The sequence below is a fragment of the Equus asinus genome, chromosome 6 (genome assembly GCF_041296235.1).
Source record: "Equus asinus isolate D_3611 breed Donkey chromosome 6, EquAss-T2T_v2, whole genome shotgun sequence".
NCBI lineage: Eukaryota > Metazoa > Chordata > Mammalia > Perissodactyla > Equidae > Equus > Equus asinus.
Window position 1 is genome coordinate 43,414,538 of NC_091795.1, and position 21,120 is coordinate 43,435,657.

The 21,120-nt window shown below is 43.1% G+C and overlaps 2 protein-coding genes across 3 annotated transcripts; both read left to right on the forward strand.

Moving 5' to 3' along the window:
- Positions 1-6,357: 6,357 nt before the first annotated feature.
- Positions 6,358-10,898, forward strand: FAM136A (family with sequence similarity 136 member A). Of its 2 annotated transcripts, none has more exons than XM_014836691.3 (3): positions 6,358-6,549; positions 7,440-7,580; positions 9,421-10,898. In XM_014836691.3, the coding sequence occupies exons 1-3, from the start codon at positions 6,463-6,465 to the stop codon at positions 9,607-9,609; spliced, it is 417 nt and encodes a 138-aa protein (XP_014692177.1). In that variant the 5' UTR covers positions 6,358-6,462; the 3' UTR covers positions 9,610-10,898. The 2 variants fall into 2 exon arrangements, with proteins under 2 accessions (XP_014692177.1, XP_044628573.1); XM_044772638.2 differs by lacking the exon at positions 6,358-6,549 and adding an exon at positions 7,181-7,342.
- A 1,066-nt stretch (positions 10,899-11,964) lies between these two features.
- On the forward strand, positions 11,965-21,074 carry SNRPG (small nuclear ribonucleoprotein polypeptide G). The gene is made up of 4 exons (XM_014836693.3): positions 11,965-12,478; positions 15,088-15,110; positions 16,051-16,175; positions 20,720-21,074. Exons 1-4 carry the CDS (start codon positions 12,447-12,449, stop codon positions 20,768-20,770), a joined length of 231 nt encoding a protein of 76 aa, XP_014692179.1. The 5' UTR covers positions 11,965-12,446; the 3' UTR covers positions 20,771-21,074.
- The last annotated feature ends 46 nt before the right edge of the window (positions 21,075-21,120 follow it).

Consider the following 21,120-nt stretch of genomic DNA (forward strand, 5'->3'; position numbering starts at 1 on the left):
CCAAAGTGTGGAGGGCAGACTACCTCAGGGAGGACTGGGTAAGGGACTTTTATTACAACAGTCTTGGAAGGATGAGGGGTGCTGAACCAAGACAGTGGCTAACGTCATTCAAGCCACACAGCTGGTGCTGGTGCCCTGCAACAGAGAACTAGAGCTCACAATTTCTTAGTGACTGTGAAGGCCCACACAGCTAGGTGGTGGTTGTCGTTTTTTAATAGATTCTTCATCTAAGGAACACACACATAGCTGGTATAAATCTCAGTCCACAAACTCAGATCTACAAGCAATGCAACTTTGTTCTTCTAAGACTAAAGAATCTCTAATGTGAGCTCCTGTCTGCCGGGTGGCAGAGATGCAATCTCAGTCAATGTGGGGGCCCATCCCAGAGCTGCATCTAAATAAGAAGATGTCTGCTGGAAGGGGGAGTTGTATCATCTGTCCACACTGGCATCTGCAAGGGAACAAGGTCTCCATCTTCAGCTCACACTAAGTGCTGCTGAGTCATCCCTCTTCCCAGACACAAGATCTGTCCAGGCCAGCTCTGTCTCTCCGCTCCTTCTGGGCTCTGTGCTTCTCTCCACTGCTCAGAGATCATTAGGTATCTCCCATTTGCGCCACGGGAAAGAGAAACTCCCAGGCTGTCTCAGGCCCTGTCTGGTTCCATGCCACTCTGGGGCAGCTCCTACCCACACTGAGCTCTGGGAAACCTGTGGGGCTGCCCAACACCCTCTCCACCTAGACCCACCATGAGGCCATCAGCTCTCTGGAGTCAGGTCACCTCCCTGGGGCTCTATGAAGTTAGACATGCCCCCTTTGCTCTTGGATTGCTCAACCATCAGGGAGTTCTGCCAGCCCCCACCCCAAGACTCATTCAAATCTTTAAACTGTATTATAATTTCAGTCGTCTACTTAAAATTGATCGCTAGCCACAGGCTATGTTTCCCCTTATTTGTACATAGTGACGGGGAAATATTCATAATTGTAAAAGGAAGATACCAAAGTATATATATTTTATTACCGCAATTTTTTTTAAAAATCCACATGGGAAAAAGGACTGGAAAGAAATAAATCAAGATCATGTGGATGAGGGTGTGGCCCCTGGGGATAGCAGAGCAACTAGAACTAGACTGGAGTTATGGAGTTGCCCTATGAGCCCTTGACTGCTTACCTTCAAATGACATATGAGAAATAAATGTTTATCCTGTTTAAACTGAAAAAATAAAAATAAAAATGCCAATAGTGATATTTAAAATAGTGGAATAGTATTCTGGATTTTAAGTTTTTTATTTATCTATTTATTATTGCTTTTCTCTAGTTTCCAAATATTTAAAGTTAATTACTTTTATAGTGAAATAAATAAATGTGTCAGGGCCAGCCCAGTGGCGCAGCGGTTAAGTGTACACATTCCGCTTCAGCGGCCCAGGGTTTGCTGGTTCGGATCTCGGGTGCGGACAGGGCACCAATTGGCACACCATGCTGTGGTAGGCGTCCCGCGTATAAAGTACAAGAAGACGGGCATGGACGTTAGTTCAGGGCCAGTCTTCCTCAGCAAAAAGAGGAGGATTGGCAGCAGCTAGCTCAGGGCTAATCTTCCTCAAAAAAAAAAAGGCTTGATTTATTAGACAACCTTTTACTGAGGGGTTAGTATGTATCAGACACTAAGCAAAGAATTGAAGAAGAACAATGAAAAAGACAGACATGTCCCTGTCCTCAAAGAGGTTTTAACCTAGAAAGGAAAATAAACATGAGAGAAGTAACAAGCAGTAGAGATGAGCACTGTCACAGACAAGTGCAGGATGCTAAGCAAATACATGACAGAGGATCATTTGGGATGGGGAGTGTGGCAGTCAGAAAAGTCTTTTTTGAGGCCATAAAGGAAGTTTCAACAAATTTCAAAAGACTGCAAATATGCAGAGTATGTTCGCTGACCATAATGCAGTCACATCTGCAATTAATAACAATAAATTACCTAGAAAATACCCACATGTTTGGAAATTTAGAGATACATTTCTAAATAACCCATGGATCAAAAAAGATTTCATAATGGAAATTAGGAAATGTTTGAACAAAAATACTACATATCAAAACTTGTGGGGGGCCGGCCCCATGGCCAAGTGGTTAAGTTTGGAATATTCCCCTTCAGGAGCCCAGGTTCGCTTCCTGGGCATGGACATACACCACTCGTTGGTGGCCATGCTATGGCAGCGACCCACATACAAAATAGAGAAAATTGGCACAGATGTTAGCTAAGGGCGAATCTTCCTCAGCAAAAACAAAAAACTTGTGAGAGTAGCTAAAGCAGTATAACAGGCACGTTTAAAGCCTTAAAATGCATATATTTGGAAGAAGAAAGGTTGAATAAAAATAAATACATATAATTTTTTAACACCTCAAGAACACCTTCATGACCTTGGAGTTGAGAAAGATTTTTTAAACAAGACACAAAAGAAACTGACTATAAAGGAAAAAAATTGTAAATAGGACTACATGTAAATTAAGGACTTCTTTCATCAATAGATACTATTTTACAAGTGAAAAGGCAAGTCACCAAGTAGGAGAAAATATTTGTAACATCTATGACTGACAAAGAGCTCATTACAGGAGTATACAAATCTATTCTACAAACCACTAAGTAAAAGATGAGTCACTAGGAAGATGAGCAAAAGATTTAAACAGGGTTAATTGCAGTAGCCCAAGCCAATAATAAAATATGAATAATGATGGTGGCTCTGTCTAGCATGATAACAATAGACTAGAGAGATGTGAATAAATTCAAGAGATATTTACATGCTAGGATATTTATAATCATGAAACACTTGCTTTATTTTACATTTAATAATATAAATATATATAAAACAACCATTCAACCAAAACTTCAAATGTATTTTAATAAAATTTTTTGTGACTTCCAAAAAGTTGAATTCCTCATTCTGCAGAAGATGGTGTTCTTTGAGAGTTTTCTTTTCCCCCAGCACACTTCCTAATCTACCAAGGAATAGGATGACTAGAAAGTGATAATGTAAGAATTGCTTTTTAAATGATCCGTTGATCCATAAAGGTTCACCCGGAGCTCTTCAACCAAGGTTGGCTATAGCTGGGTTTCTCGCTGTCACTCATTGCTAACCTGAGGTTTAGACAAGGTGGCAGCAATGAGCGAACTTCACTTCCTCCTACCATCCCAGGCCTCCGGGACCTCCTCTATCCCCACCCAGGTCTGAATATAAGTAAACAGGACAGAGTGCTGGTCTACCTAGCGCCATCGCTGGTCTCTGGCAGAGTGGCTGGGCCACTGTTGAGCCACCACCAGGGTCTGAGTGTACAGCAGGGCCAGCAGGAGAGGTGGGGGAGGAGTCCAGACTGTGGAACTGACCATCCAGGACCCTGAAAGAGCTCAGACTTGTTTCCAATGAGTCAGCCAAGGCTGAGGCCAGACAAGATCTCAGATCCTGAAACCTCATTTCCTACTCGCAAAGCACCAGGATAATAACACAAACAGGTATCTGAGCTTCCTGGATGAGATCAAAGGGCTTCGACCATGACTCCCATTCTAAAGCTAACGCAGTGAGGCACGATTTTTCATCAACACTGTAAGAACCATTCATTTCATATACACAGACTAGCAAGGCTGCATTACTTAAGGACTTTTCAATTCATTTTAGCGTGATTACCTGGGCTCCTACAAGTTAAGACTTGGAAAAATTCAGTCTGACGTTTTAGGAGTAAGGGGAAAAAATGAGGAGCTTCAGATTGTGCTATAAAGAAGAAAGAAAGAACTCTCCATGGAATATGGAGACACAACTATAAACACTGTCGCTCATGACAGAGATTTCCTCCTCCTATAGTCTGGAGTCAGCGTCTCGGGGTTGGAAGTCGAGCTCCATCAAGTCTAGCTTGTAAATGTGCAACCTTTGACAAGTGGCTTCACCTCCCTAGGCCTCAGTTTTCTGCCCTGAGCCGGAGAAAAGTAGATAATAAAGTACTTACCTCATAGGATTGTTGTGGGAATTAAATGAGATAATCCATATAAAGCACTTAAAACTGTGCCTGGCACATTGTAATAACAGCTGGCCTTACCCTGACTCCAGGGCTGCCGGGGGCACCACTAGTCCAGCTTGAAATGGAAAGGATGTCTGGGACCCTGAACAGTGGTTTTCCGGGAGTTACCAACTCGCGAGCTAGAGAGAACCTGGTGCTTGAAGAACTCTGCTTTCTTTAAAGGACTTTGGGTTGAGTCAAGCGTCCCACTACCCTCAAAATAGAGTTCTCCCGCCATCTAGTGTCCAATGGCAGCAAATGCCTAAATTCCAGTGTCAGGACCCCTTTCAACTCACCAGTCTCCTTTTCTACTCGAGGTTCCAAGTCAGCAGAACCACTTGGGTTCCCCAAAGCTCCAAGCTCTGTCACACTCTACTTTGTTCATGGCGGCTCCCCGGCCTGGCGTGGCATTCTCTTCACTTTCTTGTGCGCCAGGCAAACACCTGTTCGTCATCTCCTCCAAGAAAGCACCTGGACCACTCTCTTCCTTCTTGCCACCTGGGGTCACTTCCATAGCTCTTCCAACATCGCCTGTGTCTGCCCCCTTCACCTTCGCTGATGCTCCCTATGGACCCCCGCCCATATCACAGTACTCCATGTCTAGCAGGCACCCAATACATGTTTAATAAATAAATGCATAAATTAGTAAAGCTGGGCATGGGGGTGGGGCATTCCAGATAGAACTGTTCCAGGAGCACAGAAACAGCTCGCTGTTTCTCTCAGGTAAATGCTTCATTGTCGATTGAATACCTATAGCCCCTGCATTGCCTTTGAGGCTAATAATTTTCTATTAGAAATAAATGCATATGGGGGCCAGCCCGGTGGTGCAGCCATTAAGTGTGCACGTTCTGCTTTGGTGGCTGGGGGTTCGCTGGTTCGGATCCCGGGTGTGGACACGGCACCGCTTGGCAAGCCATGCTGTGGCAGGTGTCCCACGTATAAAGCAGAGGAAGATGGGCAGAGATGTTAGCTCAGGGCCAGTCTTCCTCAGCAAAAAGAGGACGATTGGCAGGAGTTAGCTCAGGGCTAACCTTCCTCAAAAAAAAAAAAGAAAGAAATGCACAAATATACATCTACCAACAATCCAACAATTCCACTTCTAGATATTTACCCAAGAGAAATGGAAATCTATGTCTACAAAGACTTGCTCAAGGATGTTCAGTCACCACTTTATTCAGAATTGCTAGTAACTGAAAAAGACCCAAATGTCCATCAACAGGGTGTCGATGAAAATAATGCATAACCACTATATAAATGAAAATTAGAGAGAGTTTATTCTGAGCTAAAATCTGAGGACCATGGCCTGGGGCCTTTCTTCCCGAAGGTAGCAAGGGCAAGAAGTGAGGTACACAGAGTGGTTATATACCCCCAAAGAGGATGCTTTACATATGATTGAAATGTCCCTCCCACAATTGCCCTGTCAGCACAGTGCTTGATGGACACAGCAGGTGGTGAGTCTGCTATCTCAGTGGACCTATCAGGAGGCAAGTCTGTTGTCTCGAGCTGGGTGGTCACAGGTGAGCGCAACAATCAGTTCCTAGCCTAAGGAAAGATGCTTAATCCTTAAGGAAATGCCAACGTTGGGAGGGGGAGGGAAGTTGCACCTTTATCTCAAGGGCCTTTGTTCTTGCCATAGGGAATGTCAGAAGCAGATATACAACGCATGCTCAACGGCCATGGTCAGGCCCCTTTGGAAAAACAAGGTCAGGCCGAATTAGGTTTACACCAAATGGCTTCCTCATATATTCCAATATATCCTATTGCTTGCCATTTCTATTTGTCAAGGGGAATGGAAAAACAAATTGTGGTATAAGGAACCAAGGACACAACTCAATCTCGAAAGCATTATGCTAGGTGAAGCAGCCAGAATGATTATGTACACATTCTAGAAAGGGGAAATGTAATCTGTAGTGACAAAGCAGATCAGTGGTTGCCTGGGGTCAGAGGTGGGGGAATGGGGGAAGAAAGGGCGGAGATTGGGAAAAGGCAAGATTTGTTAAAATTCCTCAACTATACACCTAAGATCTGGGCATATTCATCTGTATGTTAATTACATTAAATTTTTTTTAAAAGAATTTGAAGGAAAAGAGGGAAAGAGGGACGGAGGGAGGAAGAAGAGGGAGAAAGGCAGTCGTAGTGCTCTCACGGCCGGTTGCCGGGGGAGGTTGACCAACCCTCCGCTGCCCGAGGCGGCTCCGGCGGGGCGCGCACCGCGGCCGCAGGGGGCCGGGTGGGAGCGGGAGCCGGCGGGAGGCCGCGGGAGGGAGCGAGACCGCGCGGCCTGCAGTTGCTCCTCTCGAACGCCAGGCGGCGGCGTGGCCCGGGAAGGGCGGACCGCGGTGACCTGGGAAGCGGCGGCGAGGGGGCGGGCCGGTGCTCTGGAGTCCATGTGGGCGCCGGCGCGGCGGGGCGCAGCGCGGGGTCGCCATGGCGGAGCTGCAGCAGCTCCGCGTGCAGGAGGCGGTGGACTCCATGGTGAAGAGTCTGGAGAGAGAGAACATCCGGAAGATGCAGGTAGTGGAGCGCGCGGGCCGATGCGAGGGGAGCCCCGGCGGCCCGGGACTCCCGGCCCCTTCCCGCAGCCGCCGCGCGAGGCCCCGGGCCGCTGTCCCCCTCCCCGCAGACCCGGGTCAGGGCGGCCCTGGGGTCGCCGCGGCGTCCTCGGAAGCACGCCTTGCCCACAGCCAGAACTTCGGGAGCTGCGACTGAGTGGATGAAATCTGTGCGCAAGGCCGTTTTCCACCCAGGCCGATCCGGGGAAGAGGGCGTCCCCAGACCAGGGTTAGAAAGCCCCTGGTGTGAGGCGTTCGGCCTCCCCTACTTGCCCCTCTTGCGCGGCCCCTTCTGCAGGTGAGCATCCCGAGGCCCAGAAAGAGCACGGCCAAGGTGAAAGACCGGAAAGACGAAGGCGCTCGGCCTCCCAATGGCCAGGTCATGCCCGGTTCTGTTGCATCGAACTCCACTCCACACAGCGCTGGTTCATATGCTGCTCTGCTCTGATGCCCTAAGTGTTTCGTTGGACCTGCCTACCTAACCAGATTGTGGGTTTCCCTTGTAGTGCTCCTTGAGTCGATTAATGGATCGGTTGTCCCCTGGTGGAATGTAGATTACTAGGTTGCTGACCTCTGAACCCTGTGGTTTTCAGAACTTCGCTTTGTTTGACCACTGCCACCTTCCCCATCCACCCAGCCTTTGATGCAACAAGTGCCAGTGAGCCAGCAACAAGAAGGCCATGAAACACTCTGCTAGGCACCGAGGATAACTTTCCCTTCGTGGTTTTAAGTTCTGATGTCTATTCTAAGGAGAGGTGCATAGATAGATGCTCCTAGCCTCCCTTGCCCTCCGCGGTCATCTCTGTCACCAGAGGCTTTCCTGCCTAACCTCTCTCTGCCTTCCTTCTACAGGGCCTCATGTTCCGGTGCAGCGCCAGCTGCTGTGAGGACAGCCAGGCGTCCATGCAGCAGGTACACCAGTGCATTGAGCGCTGCCACGCGCCTCTGGCTCAAGCCCAGGCCCTGGTGACCAGCGAGTTGGAGAAGTTCCAGGTGAGGAATATCCCAGAGAGAGGGCTCTAGTCCTTGATGTGGCTCTTTTGCGGGAGATGACAAGCATTTGTTCAAAACTCTTGGTTTTAGCGTCTTGGTTCTTTTAACATTTGTGACCGTCCTGTGGCCAACCAATCTTCACAAGGGTTTGACATTTTGGAAAAAGTGCCAGAGGTTGAGTGCTGTATTTCCCATAGAAACAAAGATGTAAAAGGGAGTCACCAAGGGAGTTCGTGACCAAGAACTTAGGCTTTTTTTCCCCACAGACATCAAATATATGTATACTGTATAGTATAAAGTTTCTGAAGCATAATAATTCATTCTTACAACAGCCGAATCCCCAGGAAAGTGGAATAGGATCATCTTTAAAAGGTGCAGATTAGGGCAAGATCCTACCATCATTTGTGGACTTACACACCCACACAAGTGTCTACCCAAGAATGTCCCTACTTGCTACATCCAAGTGACACTTGCAGCTCCCATGTCACTAAAGAGCAGTCATTTGTGTGAAGCCTTATCGTTGACTCACTGATGCCTGCCTCGCAAGCCCCTCCGAGGTCGCTAAGAGCCCCCTGTATCCCTCTCTGGAGCAAAAGGTAGCCACAACTTCATTTTACTCCCTTCCTCTGAATATGCTTTTCTGGAGCATGGGGAAAGCAGGGCCCACTTCTGAAGCAGTTTGTCATAGCCTGGGATTCTGTTCACATGGAAACATTATGTCTAATGTGATACATTTTTACATTCTGCTATAGAAAATTCTTCAAAATTACTGACACTATAAAGGAATAACTTCTCCAAGGTCACGGAACTCCGATGAGTTCCTTTATGTTTCTTCTGACACCTGACTTTATAGATAGAGTCTTGGAAAAATTGATTCATGAATTTCTGTATAGCTTGCTCCTTCCATTCCCTTTTCTGTCCTCTCCAGTCAGGCTTACCTTCCACTGTGCCAGAACTGCTCTTACTACTCCCCTCCATGGGTCTAAATCCAGTGGCCATTTCTCTTTCCTCATCTTCCTCAGCCTGTCTGCGTCATTGGCACAGTGGATCACTCTCCAGCTCCCTGAAACACTTTATTCAGTTGGCCACCAAGGCGCCTCACTCTGGTTTCCACCTCCCTCCATGGCCCCCTTTCTTGGCCTCCTTTGCTGGTGTTTCCCCTCTCTAGCCTCTGAGCGTTGGAGGGCCCAGAGCTGTCCTTGGACCTTTTCTCTTTTCCGTCTAGTTTTCTGTTCTCATAACTATAAATATCATCTATATGCTGACAATGCCTACATTCGTATCTGTAGACCAACTTCACTCCTGATGTCCAGATTCATATAACCAACTGTTTCCTCAACATCTCCACTTATTTATTTTGTTTGTCTCTCTCTCTCCTCTCTGGAATGTAAGTTTTACAAGGGCAAGAACTTTATCTGTTTCACTCATCACTGTATTCCCCAGCGCTAGAAGAGTACCTGGCACATAGTAGATGCTCAATAAATGTTGGTTAATTGAGTGTTTTTCTGTAGCAAGGACAGACATTAAAGACTCGAGATGTTTGTAAGCTTTTCTGTAATTGAGTAACAGTAGCCTCTAGTTACTTCTCACTTCTGGAAAGGGCTTCTTTACGATTTATTCTGTCATTCACCTGCTTTCTAGTAATGCTTTGTCTGGGACCTCCAGGTACCACCCTCCGTTTCAGTATAATCTTTGTTGATTGCACTATAGTGTCCCTTTAATTGATCAAGATAATATATGTCAAGCCAAAATATGTAGCACAGAGCCTGGCGCATGATAAGTACTCGGGAAATGGAGGCCAACCTCTCAGCCTTCTCTACCCTCTTCCTTCTTGCCACAGGACCGTCTGGCCCGGTGCACCATGCATTGCAATGACAAAGCCAAAGATTCAATAGATGCCGGAAGTAAAGAGCTTCAAGTGAAGCGGCAGCTGGAGAGTTGTGTGACCAAATGTGTGGATGACCACATGCACCTCATCCCAACCATGACCAAGAAGATGAAGGAGTCTCTCTCATCCATTGGGAAATAGAAGTCTTTGCCATTGGCCAGTGGGGCTAAGGACAGGAATCTATTTAAAAAGAGGAATGGGAATTTTGGTCTTTTAAGCAAAGTTTATGAATGAAGAAATTAAGGATGGCAGCGAGTTTAAGGCATATGTCACTTTCCTCTGGACATTGGTTTCTTTATGTTTCACTCCTAGAAAGTGAAATGGAAAAAACTGGTGCTAACATATGAGTCAGAGATAGCACAGGAGAGTTTCTGAGAGCCTGTTTCATGTGGTGAGTGCTTATCCTGGCTGTAGGGATCTCCCTTGTACCCAACCAGAGCCCTCCGAGGTACCAGATTCTTCTTAGTACACAGGTTCCAGCAGGCTGGCAGTTTCCTCTCACCTGCCTATGATCTGGTGGAGTGGGAAGACAGGTGTTCTCCGTTTGTTGACAACTTTCTGTTTACTGCAAGGATCATCACACCATTTTCCATAAACTAATTTAGAAGGCAGAAAAAGGTTTCTGGGTCTTTGTTTTGCTTGGTTTTGTTTTATATACAAGGGCATGAAGTTGATTTAAGATGTGGAGTTGGGAGAGGTAGTTTGCATAGGAACTTGGAAAAGTTTCTTGTGAATATCCCTTTCTGGCCATCAAGATGTGGATGTGTGTTTCTTAAAATTCTCACACATTCCATCCTTCACCCTGGAGAGAGGCAGTGTCATACTGGGGATGGGAAACAGACCTTCCCTCTCACGGACTGCCGCGTCGGGCCCGGAGGCTGTCTGCAGCAGTGACAGGACAATCTTGCAGGAACACTCTCCCTTGATGGGAAAGAGGGGTTCAACTGTGCTATATACAGGTATCTAGGAATGAAGAGTGAAAGAGGAACTGCTGGCTGCTTAATTAAGAGAGTTCTGAAGTACTGAATTTGGGAAAACCTGCTTTTCATAGAACAGAATGGAATGAAAGCCTAAACCCAGTGCTGCTTACTTAGCCCCTGAAGTAAGAGAGCCCTATCGAGACAATCCTTTTAGCAACAGGAAGGTCAAGGAAGAAAAAGTAAGCAACTCAGGGGTGAGCTGTGACTCCTTTAGAGCAAAAGAGGGGCGGCCCCCCAACACCAAATAGCACTTCTGCCTGGGGCTTTTGCAACATGCAGTGTTCCTGCCCCAAATCTGGCACCTTATCATTTGATAAGGACTTTGTTGTCTTTTTACCTGCTTATCACTTGAGATGATAATATAGCCTGTCTGTTTGCTGTTTCAAGGCTGTGATATATTTTCCTAGTGGTTGGGTTTTAAAAAATAAATAAGGTTTAATTTTTCCTCCACTATTGTGTGTGTTTCATTATATCTGGGTTGTGAATATATAACTTGAGAAAGTTATATATTCTCTTTCTCATGTTTCTCTTTGTAATGTATGAAATAAGCTTCTTAAGAGGTTCAGAAGAGTGAAAATTAGTTATGGTTTGGGTGCAGGACTTGTTCATTGTAAGTGGGAAAAACTTTGAGGGCAGGCTAGGGCCCTATGAGTTGAAGTCCATAATGTAAAAAGATAGAACCTGTCTATAAGGCTAAAAGAAATTAAATATCCACATCAAGGCTGACCCAGTGGCACAGTGGTGAACTTCATGTGCTCGACTTCAGTGGCCTGGGGTTCCCTAGTTCAGATCCCAGGCACAAACCTTCTTATCACAAACTGCTTATCAAGCCACGCTGTGGTAGGTATCCCACATATAAAATAGAAGAAGATGGGCATAGATGTTAGCTCAGGGCCAATTTTCTTCAGCAAAAAGGGGAGGATTGGCAGCAGATGTTAGCTCAGGGCTAATCTTCCTCAATAAAATAAAATAAATAGCCATGTCAGGTCTCTAGCTTCAAATAAACACTAACAGCAAGAGTTGGAAAAGATACACAATTATGATCCCTCTAGAGAAAATGCAATGTCTAAGATTTTGAGTAACAAGAGAATACAAAATATATGATGAGTTTAAGTCTTTACCATGATTGATATTTAAATAAAGTCATTCCTGAACATTAGGAATGAGTTGAATTTTGGAGAACAATCCCCTACTTAAAATGACCAAGGCTTTTCTGTTTTGGCCTAAATCTTCTATAATCTTTATTGCATTTAATTCATACATTCTCCTATTTTGGGTAACTTAACTGGGAACAAGGCAGAGACCACCTCTAACCCTTACACTCTTGACTTGAAAATCAGTACCTCATATTAGAGATCGTTTGTGCGCTGCACTTCACATTTTATATATAGGGGCAAAGTACATTATGTGGGCTTCTGGAGGCAGTGTTAAAGAATTGGAGGACGTCAGCCAGGAATACACTTCCGGGGTCTTGATTCAAAGTCCTGGAAACTGAAGCCTTGTCACCCTACTCTTCCGGCGTAGAGGTCAATAATTGAAATGTTACTGGAACCCTAGGCTTAGCATGACAGTATGCTGTGGGAATGCATGCCAAAGAGATATTAGGGGCCCACACCTCCAGAGTTTATTTTCATTTAGTATCTATGAAGAAGACAAACGATGCGAAACGCAAAGGCAACGAAGTGACTAGTGTCGCTCAGAAGCTAGAAACCGGACGTTATCTCAGTCTAACAGAAGAGGAAACCCAACGGAGTAGGACGTCTCAAAGCCCCACCCCTCCATCCTGGCCAATCGCTGGCCTCTCAGCCGGAAGCTCAAGACGGACGGACACTCTCGGGCGTCCCCTAAGTATCGCGAGGTGAAATGTGAACGCTGCAGACAATCGATTGGTTCACGGGCTCAGCGACGTCAGACGCAAAACGCCGGGCCTGCCGCGGGAGCGTGAGGGAGGCCGCGAATTGCGTTTGGAGGCATCTTTGAGCTCGGTGAGAAGACATCATGAGCAAAGCTCACCCTCCTGAGTTGAAAAAGTAAGTATGCGTGAGGGCCGCGCTCAAGTGGCAGCTTCTTTGCGTGCCTCGAGCTCGGTAAGTCCCCCGCCATGTCCCGTCAGTGCGCCTGGCATGCATGCCGGTCCGAGGCCGCCGAGATCCGGCTGGGTCCCGCGCTTCGGGGCCTGAAGCCCGCGCACACGTCCCGTTCGTCTTGGTCAGCGTGGTTACCAGGGGCAGCGAAGCGCCTCCGTTCCGCCGACCTGCCTCCCTGAACCGAGCTGCGGACCCACGTCTCCCCCGCCGTCTCCCTCGTTATCTGAAGATCTCGAATGCACCCCTTTGAGGAACATCTTGAGTAGCATCTTGTTCTCGATAAGGTGGCTGGAGAGTAAGTGTATGAGGAACTAAGGAGGTGGATGGAATGCTGGTGTTCGATAGTATATGAGGAATCCAAAGCCGCGTTGATCTTAGAATGTGTTTGTAGCTGTTTCTTTGAATTTTAGCTTAGACATTCCTTTTTCTAGCTTTCTTGTACTTAAGTCAAACTTGAATGTCATGTGATACCTTGCTCTGTGAACAGAGCTGTGGGAGAACCTTCATTTTTCCAATCAGAGGATAAAGTTTCCCCTGCACCCAGTAAAATCAAGTCAAAGTAGAATATTTCTACTTTAGATAGGGCCCGATTAAACGCTTTGACTTCCTCAAACACTCTTAAGATGTCCCATGTCTCCTAAGTACTTCTCTATCTTGTTTATACCATGTAATGCTGGAATTCTGCATGCACTAGTTGGATAGTACAAAGGATGCAAAATTGCTCCAGGAATCAGTTTGTAAGGCAACCATCTGGTCTGCCTTGTGTATGGTTTATTTATCATTAGCTCCAGAAAGAAGTCAGACTTAAGGACAAGTTAGCATTTCATAATTTTGCGTTTAATTATGCACCTTTGTATCAAAGCCATCTTTTCTGCAAAAACGTGTATCTTAGTTGGATCTGTTAAAGACTTAATTATTAAATCATAAGCTAGCGTTAAGAAAAATAAATTACTGTCATGAAAATGCTTATCTAAAAGGTGTTTTATTGGTGAGCTGGTAAAATCTCGTAAGTATCCTCTGGATTCATCAGGAGCTGGTGAAATGGTAATTATTTTTTAACAAAAGGACCATTCTCTACTTATAGTCTTAGATTTCCTTTTTGATTCTTAACAGATATTATTTAAGAATTTCAGAGAATCAAAGTAGTTTTAATACTTTTCTCATTTCTAGATTTCATGAATTGTGAAGTTCTGTCAGATCTGCCTCCCAAAATTTTTTCTAAGTTTACTTTCTCACACATACCATCTTCCTTTACACTTTTATACCCGCCTCCTGGTTTAGCATAACTCAGTGGTTCTTAACTGGTTGGGGTAAGGAGTCAGGTTCTACCAGTGTCTAGTGGGTAAAGACCAGGGGTGCTGCTAAGCATCCTACAATGCACTGGACATCCTCGACGACAAAGAATTATCTGGCCGCAAATTTCAGTATGCCAAGGTTGAGATATCCTGGCTGTACTGAATTCTCCCACCCACCTCTTAAAAATCACTGCCACGGTAGTCTTTTGAATGACTGATTTTGCTTTAATCATTTATCGCTGTCTGGGTAATAAAGTCCAGACTTCTTGACCCAGTATTCAGGCTCCTCTATCTGAAATTCAAGCACCAGGTAATACACACACTACTTAAGTGTGCTGTTCTCCAGCTAAACTGAACCATTGTGTTTGCTCAAATTTTCTCACCTGCTGTGTGACTTTGGACAGTTTACTTAACCTTTCTAAGCCTCAGTTCCCCATCTATAAAATGGTGGTAATAATAGTACATAACTTACAAAGTTGTTGTAACATCACACTATGTATTTTTATCTGTAAATCTATCTTCTCACGCTTTGTGTCAGGCCCCATGTCATATTTATCTTTGAATTCTCCCATATCTTATACGTTAATATTGAATGAAATTTCCTGTTTTCTAGCCTATAACTAGAAGACGTAAAATTCTTGATAGTCTCAGACTATCCTGCTGAGATGGGATTTTCTTAATTCAAATTGTTTAAAGTTTCAAAGTATGCATTTATTTTGCTAAAATATACTTGTGTTGAAGAATATCCTGAACACTTAAGATTGATGCTTAATATCAAGTGAAATAACACTACTTACTGTCTCAAATATAAATTAAAATGCCTATTGAATTGATATGGTTTGATTACCTTCTCGTTTCTTCACAGCTTTGTTTGGTTTTGGAAGTAACCAAATCTTTGTTTTTCTGTTAGGGCTATAAAATCCAGTTGTTGAAAATTAGGTCAATATTGAACAAGAAAGTTTTTGTAAATCACATCAGTATAAAGACTCAATTTAATGTACATGAATGTATTCTAAATCTCTTCCCCTTTGTTTATTATCTTGCCCCTTCCCCAAATACAGTGCTTTGTGTAAGTGCTAATTGAGGTGGTCCCATTACTCCCTTATCCTTCATAGCAGTGTAAAGTTTTTACTCTTTTAAATTTCATTATTCCTGTTGTGTAAATTTTACAAATTATCTTGGCTATATCTACTTTGTGCTTATTTATGCTTAAATTTTTAAAATGAGTTAAATAATCTTTACCCCTTGCTTTTTTAGATTTATGGACAAGAAGTTATCATGTAAGTTGGGTTTCTTTGTTTTTTGTTGTTCAGTTGCTTTTTACATGTGTCTTGGCAGTATATAACACTTGGAGCAACTTTATAAAAATTCAAAGCACACAACCTCTAACTCATATCCATTAATTAAGCAAGTTTATCACAATCTTAACTAGACAATTTTATTTGCCTAATTTCTGATGTTTAATACATTTTACAGTACTTCAGACGTTTTATTGTTTCGTATAAGCCCTCCCTCACTTTGACAGAATTAACAGGATTTTCCTATTTTGTAATATTTGAAAACTTATTAACCTTTTTTCCTTTAAGCAAAGGACTTAGACAGGGACTGAAAATCTGACCCATATAGTACTTGAAGTGTATTAAGACTGACTTTAGGTGCTGGCCTGGTAGCACAGCGGTTAAGTGCGCAGGTTCTGCTTCGGCGGCCTGGGGTTCACTGGTTCGTGATCCTGGGTGCAGACATGGCATCACTTGGCAAGCCATGCTGTGGTAGACGTCCCACATATAAAGTAGAGGAAGGTGAGCACGGAGGTTAGCTCAGGGCCAGTCTTCCTCAGCAAAAATAGGAGGATTGGCAGTAGTTAGCTCAGGGCTAACCTTTCTTTAAAAAAAAAAAAAAAAAAAAAAGACTGACTTTAGAGGCAAGCCACCTTCAGTTCGAGTCCCAACTTTACCACATAGTAGCTTTATAACCTTGAACCAGTTACTGAAAAGCTCTATACTTCAGTTCCCTTGTAAAGAGTTGCACAATTCTACTTTATAGGGTTCTTATAAGTTTAAATGAGGAAGTAAATGTAAAATGTTTAGCCCAGCGCTTGGCGTATAGTAAGGATAGTGGATTATACATCTCAAATGCCTGGGTTTTATCCCACCTAATTTTTAATGAATTGTTGATAGTTAAGGGTCAGTTTTATTAAAAGTTCTTTTTCCCTTTTTATAGTGAAATTAAATGGTGGCAGACATGTCCAAGGAATATTGCGGGGATTTGATCCCTTTATGAATCTTGTGATAGACGAATGTGTGGAGATGGCAACTAGTGGGCAACAGAACAATATTGGAATGGTGGTAAGTAAAGATGTAAGGTTTTTCTCAGAGATTTCATTTTTCTTTCAGAATAAACATTAACTTCTCTTCTGTCAAACTCTTGGATTAAATTGAAGTTAGGCACATTACAGGCAAGATTAGACTTTCCAGCTCCCTTTTAGTTTAACATATGGTAGTCATTTAACTGTGATAATGTCCCAGTTACCTGTAGGTTAGATCTGAATCTTATACAGAACCCCGTGGGGTCCTTGGGCTTGAAATACCTGTTGGAAATCATTTTGGAGCTTTATTCTATGTTAGAGGCCCATAGTTAGTCCTTTATTAGAGCAGTAATAGTACTCAATCTTAGTTGCATCTTAGAATCAAATTAGTCTGGGATGTTCCCCAGGTGATTCTAATGTACGGCAAAGATTAACCACTGATCTAGAGCGTTTATAATCACCTGAGGAGTTTTACCAAAACAAACAAACAAACTCTGCCTAGATTCCACCCGAGAGCAATTGAAACTGTATCTCTCATGGTACTATCTTTTTTTGGTTAAAAGACCTTGGGTAATTTTTAATGTGTGGTGAGGATTAAGAGCTATTTATCAAACTTTAGCATGCTTGTGACTTCCCAGAAGATCTTGTTAAAATGCAGATCCTAATTCAGTAGGTGTGAGGTGGAACCTGAAATTTTACATTTGTAACAAATGCAGTCCACAGATTACACTTTTTTATTTTAATTGTGTACATAATCAACCTATATTTTCTGGTTTATCACATCCAAATTTAAAAGTAGTCAAGGTAAAAATTGCCAGAGACAATCATGATAACAGCCATTCACATGGAAGAAAATGGGGGGAGGGGGGAATAGAAAGACTGAGTTCTTAATTAAAGGAGCAAACATTTCTGCATTCATGAGGCCACAATGGTGTGACTACTGAAGAAGAGTTTTTGATGTTTCTTAGCAAGACCCAGGCTTTGAATCCCTCTCTTTGTCCAGCACAGGACAATATACCCAGTAAGTGGTGAGTCCAAGTTTCTTGGGAAGGGTGAATCAAAAAGGACAACTTAGTTTTAGCAAATCTTTAAGCATGAAGACCTCTAAGAGGTGGCAAGAGCTCCTAAGTGTTAGCCTTGATTTTTTGCCTCACTATTATTTTTTTATGTTTGAGCAGTAAAGGGGTGTAAATTTTTTTTTAATCACTGTTTCCAAGGTTTATGTTGCTTATTTCAAATGTATTTCCATTCCTCCATTTTGAAAAGCAAATCAATGGTAAAGGTCGGAAGAACAGCTTAGAGTCTCTAGATAGGAGGCTACCCCTTGCCTCCAAGTTTCACGTAAGTCGACCTTCCTCTCAGGTACATTCTCCTTGAGCTTCTGTTGAAAATGAATAAAACTATTCGCAAATCATTAGCTGCCAGTTTCTTATAAAAACAGTTTTTAAATACCCCAAGATTTTCCTCTAGCCCTTCCTTTTACGGATTAGGAAACCCTCATTCTAATAGAGAGTCAATTCGGTTTTTATTTCATACCTCAGCAGATTTGCTAAAAAAGGATTCAAAAAGGACTTGACATCTAAAAGTTGATTCTACCTTTGGAAGATAACTTTTTAGAGAATCTTTGACACTTCTTGGAGTTTTATCAGAGAAGGAATTAAGCCTAGATCAAGGATCTTTCTCTCAGTTTTCCCCCTGAATTTTGATGGGCTTAATTTTCTTTACACAGAATTCGGAAAAACAGCGCCATCCCAAGTCATTCAAATAATGAGCACCTACTCCCTCTGTTTAGGCAGTCCGCTGTTCCCCCTCTGGTGCTTCTCGTGTAACCAAAAGAAGTTTGTATTAGTAGGCACTAATTTTTACAGCCAAGTTAACGCTTTGAAAATGAGGTAATGGTAATATATCAGTGGTCTTTAATATAAAGATATTCTAAAGAAAATGCAAGAACAGCTTTTCTGAGGTTGAACAAAGGGAAACACTGGTTATGGTTTTGTTTTTTCACAAGTTGTTTGGCAAAGGAGACTGTTACATTGGCTTCATTATTCCCTTGTCCGAGTCAGTAATCGATTGAGGCCATTGGAATTTCATAATGCCATTGTATTAAAAATAGCATTAAGAATGTGTCTGTTCTGAGGGGGAGGTAATTTGTTTTGAGGATCTGTCAGCTGGATAGTTAATGATGTCTTGACTAGCCTCTTCTGAGACATCCCCAGGTTGTCGGTGGCCTCACCTCTGTCTTATTTCCTTAAGATTCCACTCTACCCCAAGGTTCCCTTAAGAATGTACTAAAAAGGGGCCAGCCCTGTGGCCGGGTAGTTAAGTTCGCATGCTCTGCTTCGGAGGCCCAAGGTTTTCCGGTTTGGATCCTGGGCACAGACATGGCACCACTCATCAAGCTGTGCTAAGGTGGCATCCCACGTGCCACAACTAGAAGGACCCACAGCGAAAATATACAATTACGTACTGGGGGGCTTTGGGGAGAAAAAGGAAAAATCTTTTAAAAAAAAGAATGCAATAAAAATTCTGTATTTTATGATGCTTCGTAGTTCAGTTCTTAATAGCTTTTTGCTTCTATAGCTCCACTGTAGGTTTGTAGTCTTCATTAGACAGCTGTGCCCTTGCGAAAGGCTGAAAGCCTGAGCGGCACTTTGCAAAAACTAGTATTGAAGCACGAAAGAGAGCCGTCTGGAATTCGGGACCTGACGGTTCCAGTTTGATTTGGAGAATTGGGCCTGGAATACAATGGGAAAAAAGGAAGAGCACCACAAGGCAGAAGTGTTCACTGACTAGCCCTTCTTCCTGTATATATGTGAGAAGGCAAAGAAGTGTGTAATAGCACTTTAGAAAATGTTGGTGAAAGTGGCGTAGTTTTGTTTTTTAATGAATCCCCTAAAAAAAATCCCTCAGATCTGAAAATTTTAGTTTATCTGAAGTAACTTCTCTCCACCACCCTTGAGTTCTAGGGAAAGTATCAGAAATGGACAAATTTAGGAGGGAGCTAGGAAAGGAAGCTAGCTGTTTTTCATGCTTTAATCAATGATATATGATGTTCATCATCTGTTGCAAATAAACCAGAAATTTAAAACTGAGAACTAGGCAAGCATGTTGTCTAGCTTTCTTCGTTTCTATCCCTCACTTAAGAGTAAGAGTCTGTAGGCTGCTTCAGTCCCCACTGTCATTGTCAGGGCATTGTTCTCTTTTAATACTGCTCTTTAACTCTTTGCCACCTTCTCTCCATACTCATTGCTGTTGGTTTCTGCCAGGCTCCAAGACACTCTCCCATCTGTCATGTTCCTTTCCAGTCTGAGCTGCAGAAATCACATGCGAGTTCGTTTGTTTATTTAACAGATACTTATTGAGCCTTTTCTGTGCCTGCCACTACTTTAGGTACTGGACTATTGCACCAAAGTCCCTACCCTCTAGAAATGACATGTGAGTGAGGAAGACAGTAAATAACAGTGTATGTAATATATAAAGCAAGCAGAATGAGGGGAGAGAAGAACAAGTTATAGCTATTTTTACTCCAGCTGCCTACAAGCATAGCTCCACTTTGAATCTTATCCAGAATGCCTCCCTTTCTAATAAATTATGTTTCCTCTCATCCCTCTCCTGTCCTTTGACCTATCCAGCTCTGCTTGACCTCATCTGTAATTGCATTATGATCTGCAGTCCACCAGAAGCACCTTATTTTCAGTCCCCTTGCCTTCCAGTTTGACTTATTTTTCTCCCCCTCTTGAATTCAGTCACCAGCCATTTCACCTATGCTCTCGTGAGTATCCTTGCTGATCTTCATTTATGGAATGGCTACTGTGTCAGGCACTGTGCTCCTAGGGCCTTTTCTTTAAAATTTCTCTTCCTGACTCTTAAGGTCTCTCCCATTCTCTATATTTATATATGCAGTTGCCAGAACAGTGGTTATTCCCCCAACTGTGAAACTTTCATTAGCTTATTGTGTCATGAAAATGTCCTCCAAACACTGGAAGATTGGTGTTTGGGGCCTTCTGAGATGCATACTATCTTTGTTTCTCACTTCCCTTCATAAGCTTTTACTGCATTCAAAGTAGATTCTTTCGTTATCCTCTTATGCTTTTTCATCTCAGTTCTGTCTAGAATTTCTTCCTGTCCAAATTCTACAGAATTTTCAAGACCCAGCTAAAACACCATCTTCATAAAGCCTGCTTTTTGCAACTTCCATCCTGGTTTGTTCCCTCAATGATCTTACACCCTGAACTGACATACATATTCTGCTGTACCTATTCCCGTTAATTCATGGATCCCTTAGGGGCACAGATGGGCAATGTTACTTGAGTCCTACAGTTTAGAAAGTGAAATGAGTCATTGGAGACTTGGCATCTCAAAAGGGTACTTAGCCTTTGATATAGAAGATGCATATCTCACTTACAAAGGGCTTAGTGGCTTCATGATTGAAAGACTTGAGTTATTTGGGGTCCTTGTGGCTTGAAAAAAAGTCACAAACTGACATTTAAAACTGGAAAAACATTAATGATTTGGTGAAAATTCTTTTAATCATCGATAGGTCTGTTAAGTGAATTTTTTCAAATTTACTTCTCTTTTTCTTAGGTAATACGAGGAAATAGTATCATCATGTTAGAAGCCTTGGAACGAGTATAAACGAAGGCTGTGTTCCCCAGAGAAATCAGCTCCTTTCACATGTCCCTGCTCCACAGCACCTGTTTTACTCCAACATAAAAATTGGGTCATGTACATTTTCGTATTGAACTTTTTTGTTAAATAAACTTTTGTAATAGGCGAAAATGCTTTCTCAGATGTTCTGAGCATAGAAAATAGAATATTAGCCCTTATTCTAATTTTTTCTAACATGAACTTATTCCTGCGAGTCTGATTAAATGTGAAACATGGCAAGGATGCCTTTTTTCCATCTTTTAACAATAAACAGAGATAAAACACCTGGAAACCTGAGTGGGTTTCTCCTGAAAGAGTAACTGCAATTTTCATAACTT

Bases quoted from the DNA above. Each gene is read 5' to 3' on its own strand.
- FAM136A (XM_014836691.3), top strand. From the start codon at position 6,463: ATGGCGGAGCTGCAGCAGCTCCGCGTGCAGGAGGCGGTGGACTCCATG. The intron at 6,550-7,439 runs GTAGTGGAGCGC...TTCCTTCTACAG, and splicing joins AGAACATCCGGAAGATGCAG to GGCCTCATGTTCCGGTGCAG. The intron at 7,581-9,420 runs GTGAGGAATATC...TTCTTGCCACAG, and splicing joins GCGAGTTGGAGAAGTTCCAG to GACCGTCTGGCCCGGTGCAC.
- SNRPG (XM_014836693.3), top strand. From the start codon at position 12,447: ATGAGCAAAGCTCACCCTCCTGAGTTGAAAAA. The intron at 12,479-15,087 runs GTAAGTATGCGT...TTGCTTTTTTAG, and splicing joins CACCCTCCTGAGTTGAAAAA to ATTTATGGACAAGAAGTTAT. The intron at 16,176-20,719 runs GTAAGTAAAGAT...TCTTTTTCTTAG, and splicing joins AGAACAATATTGGAATGGTG to GTAATACGAGGAAATAGTAT.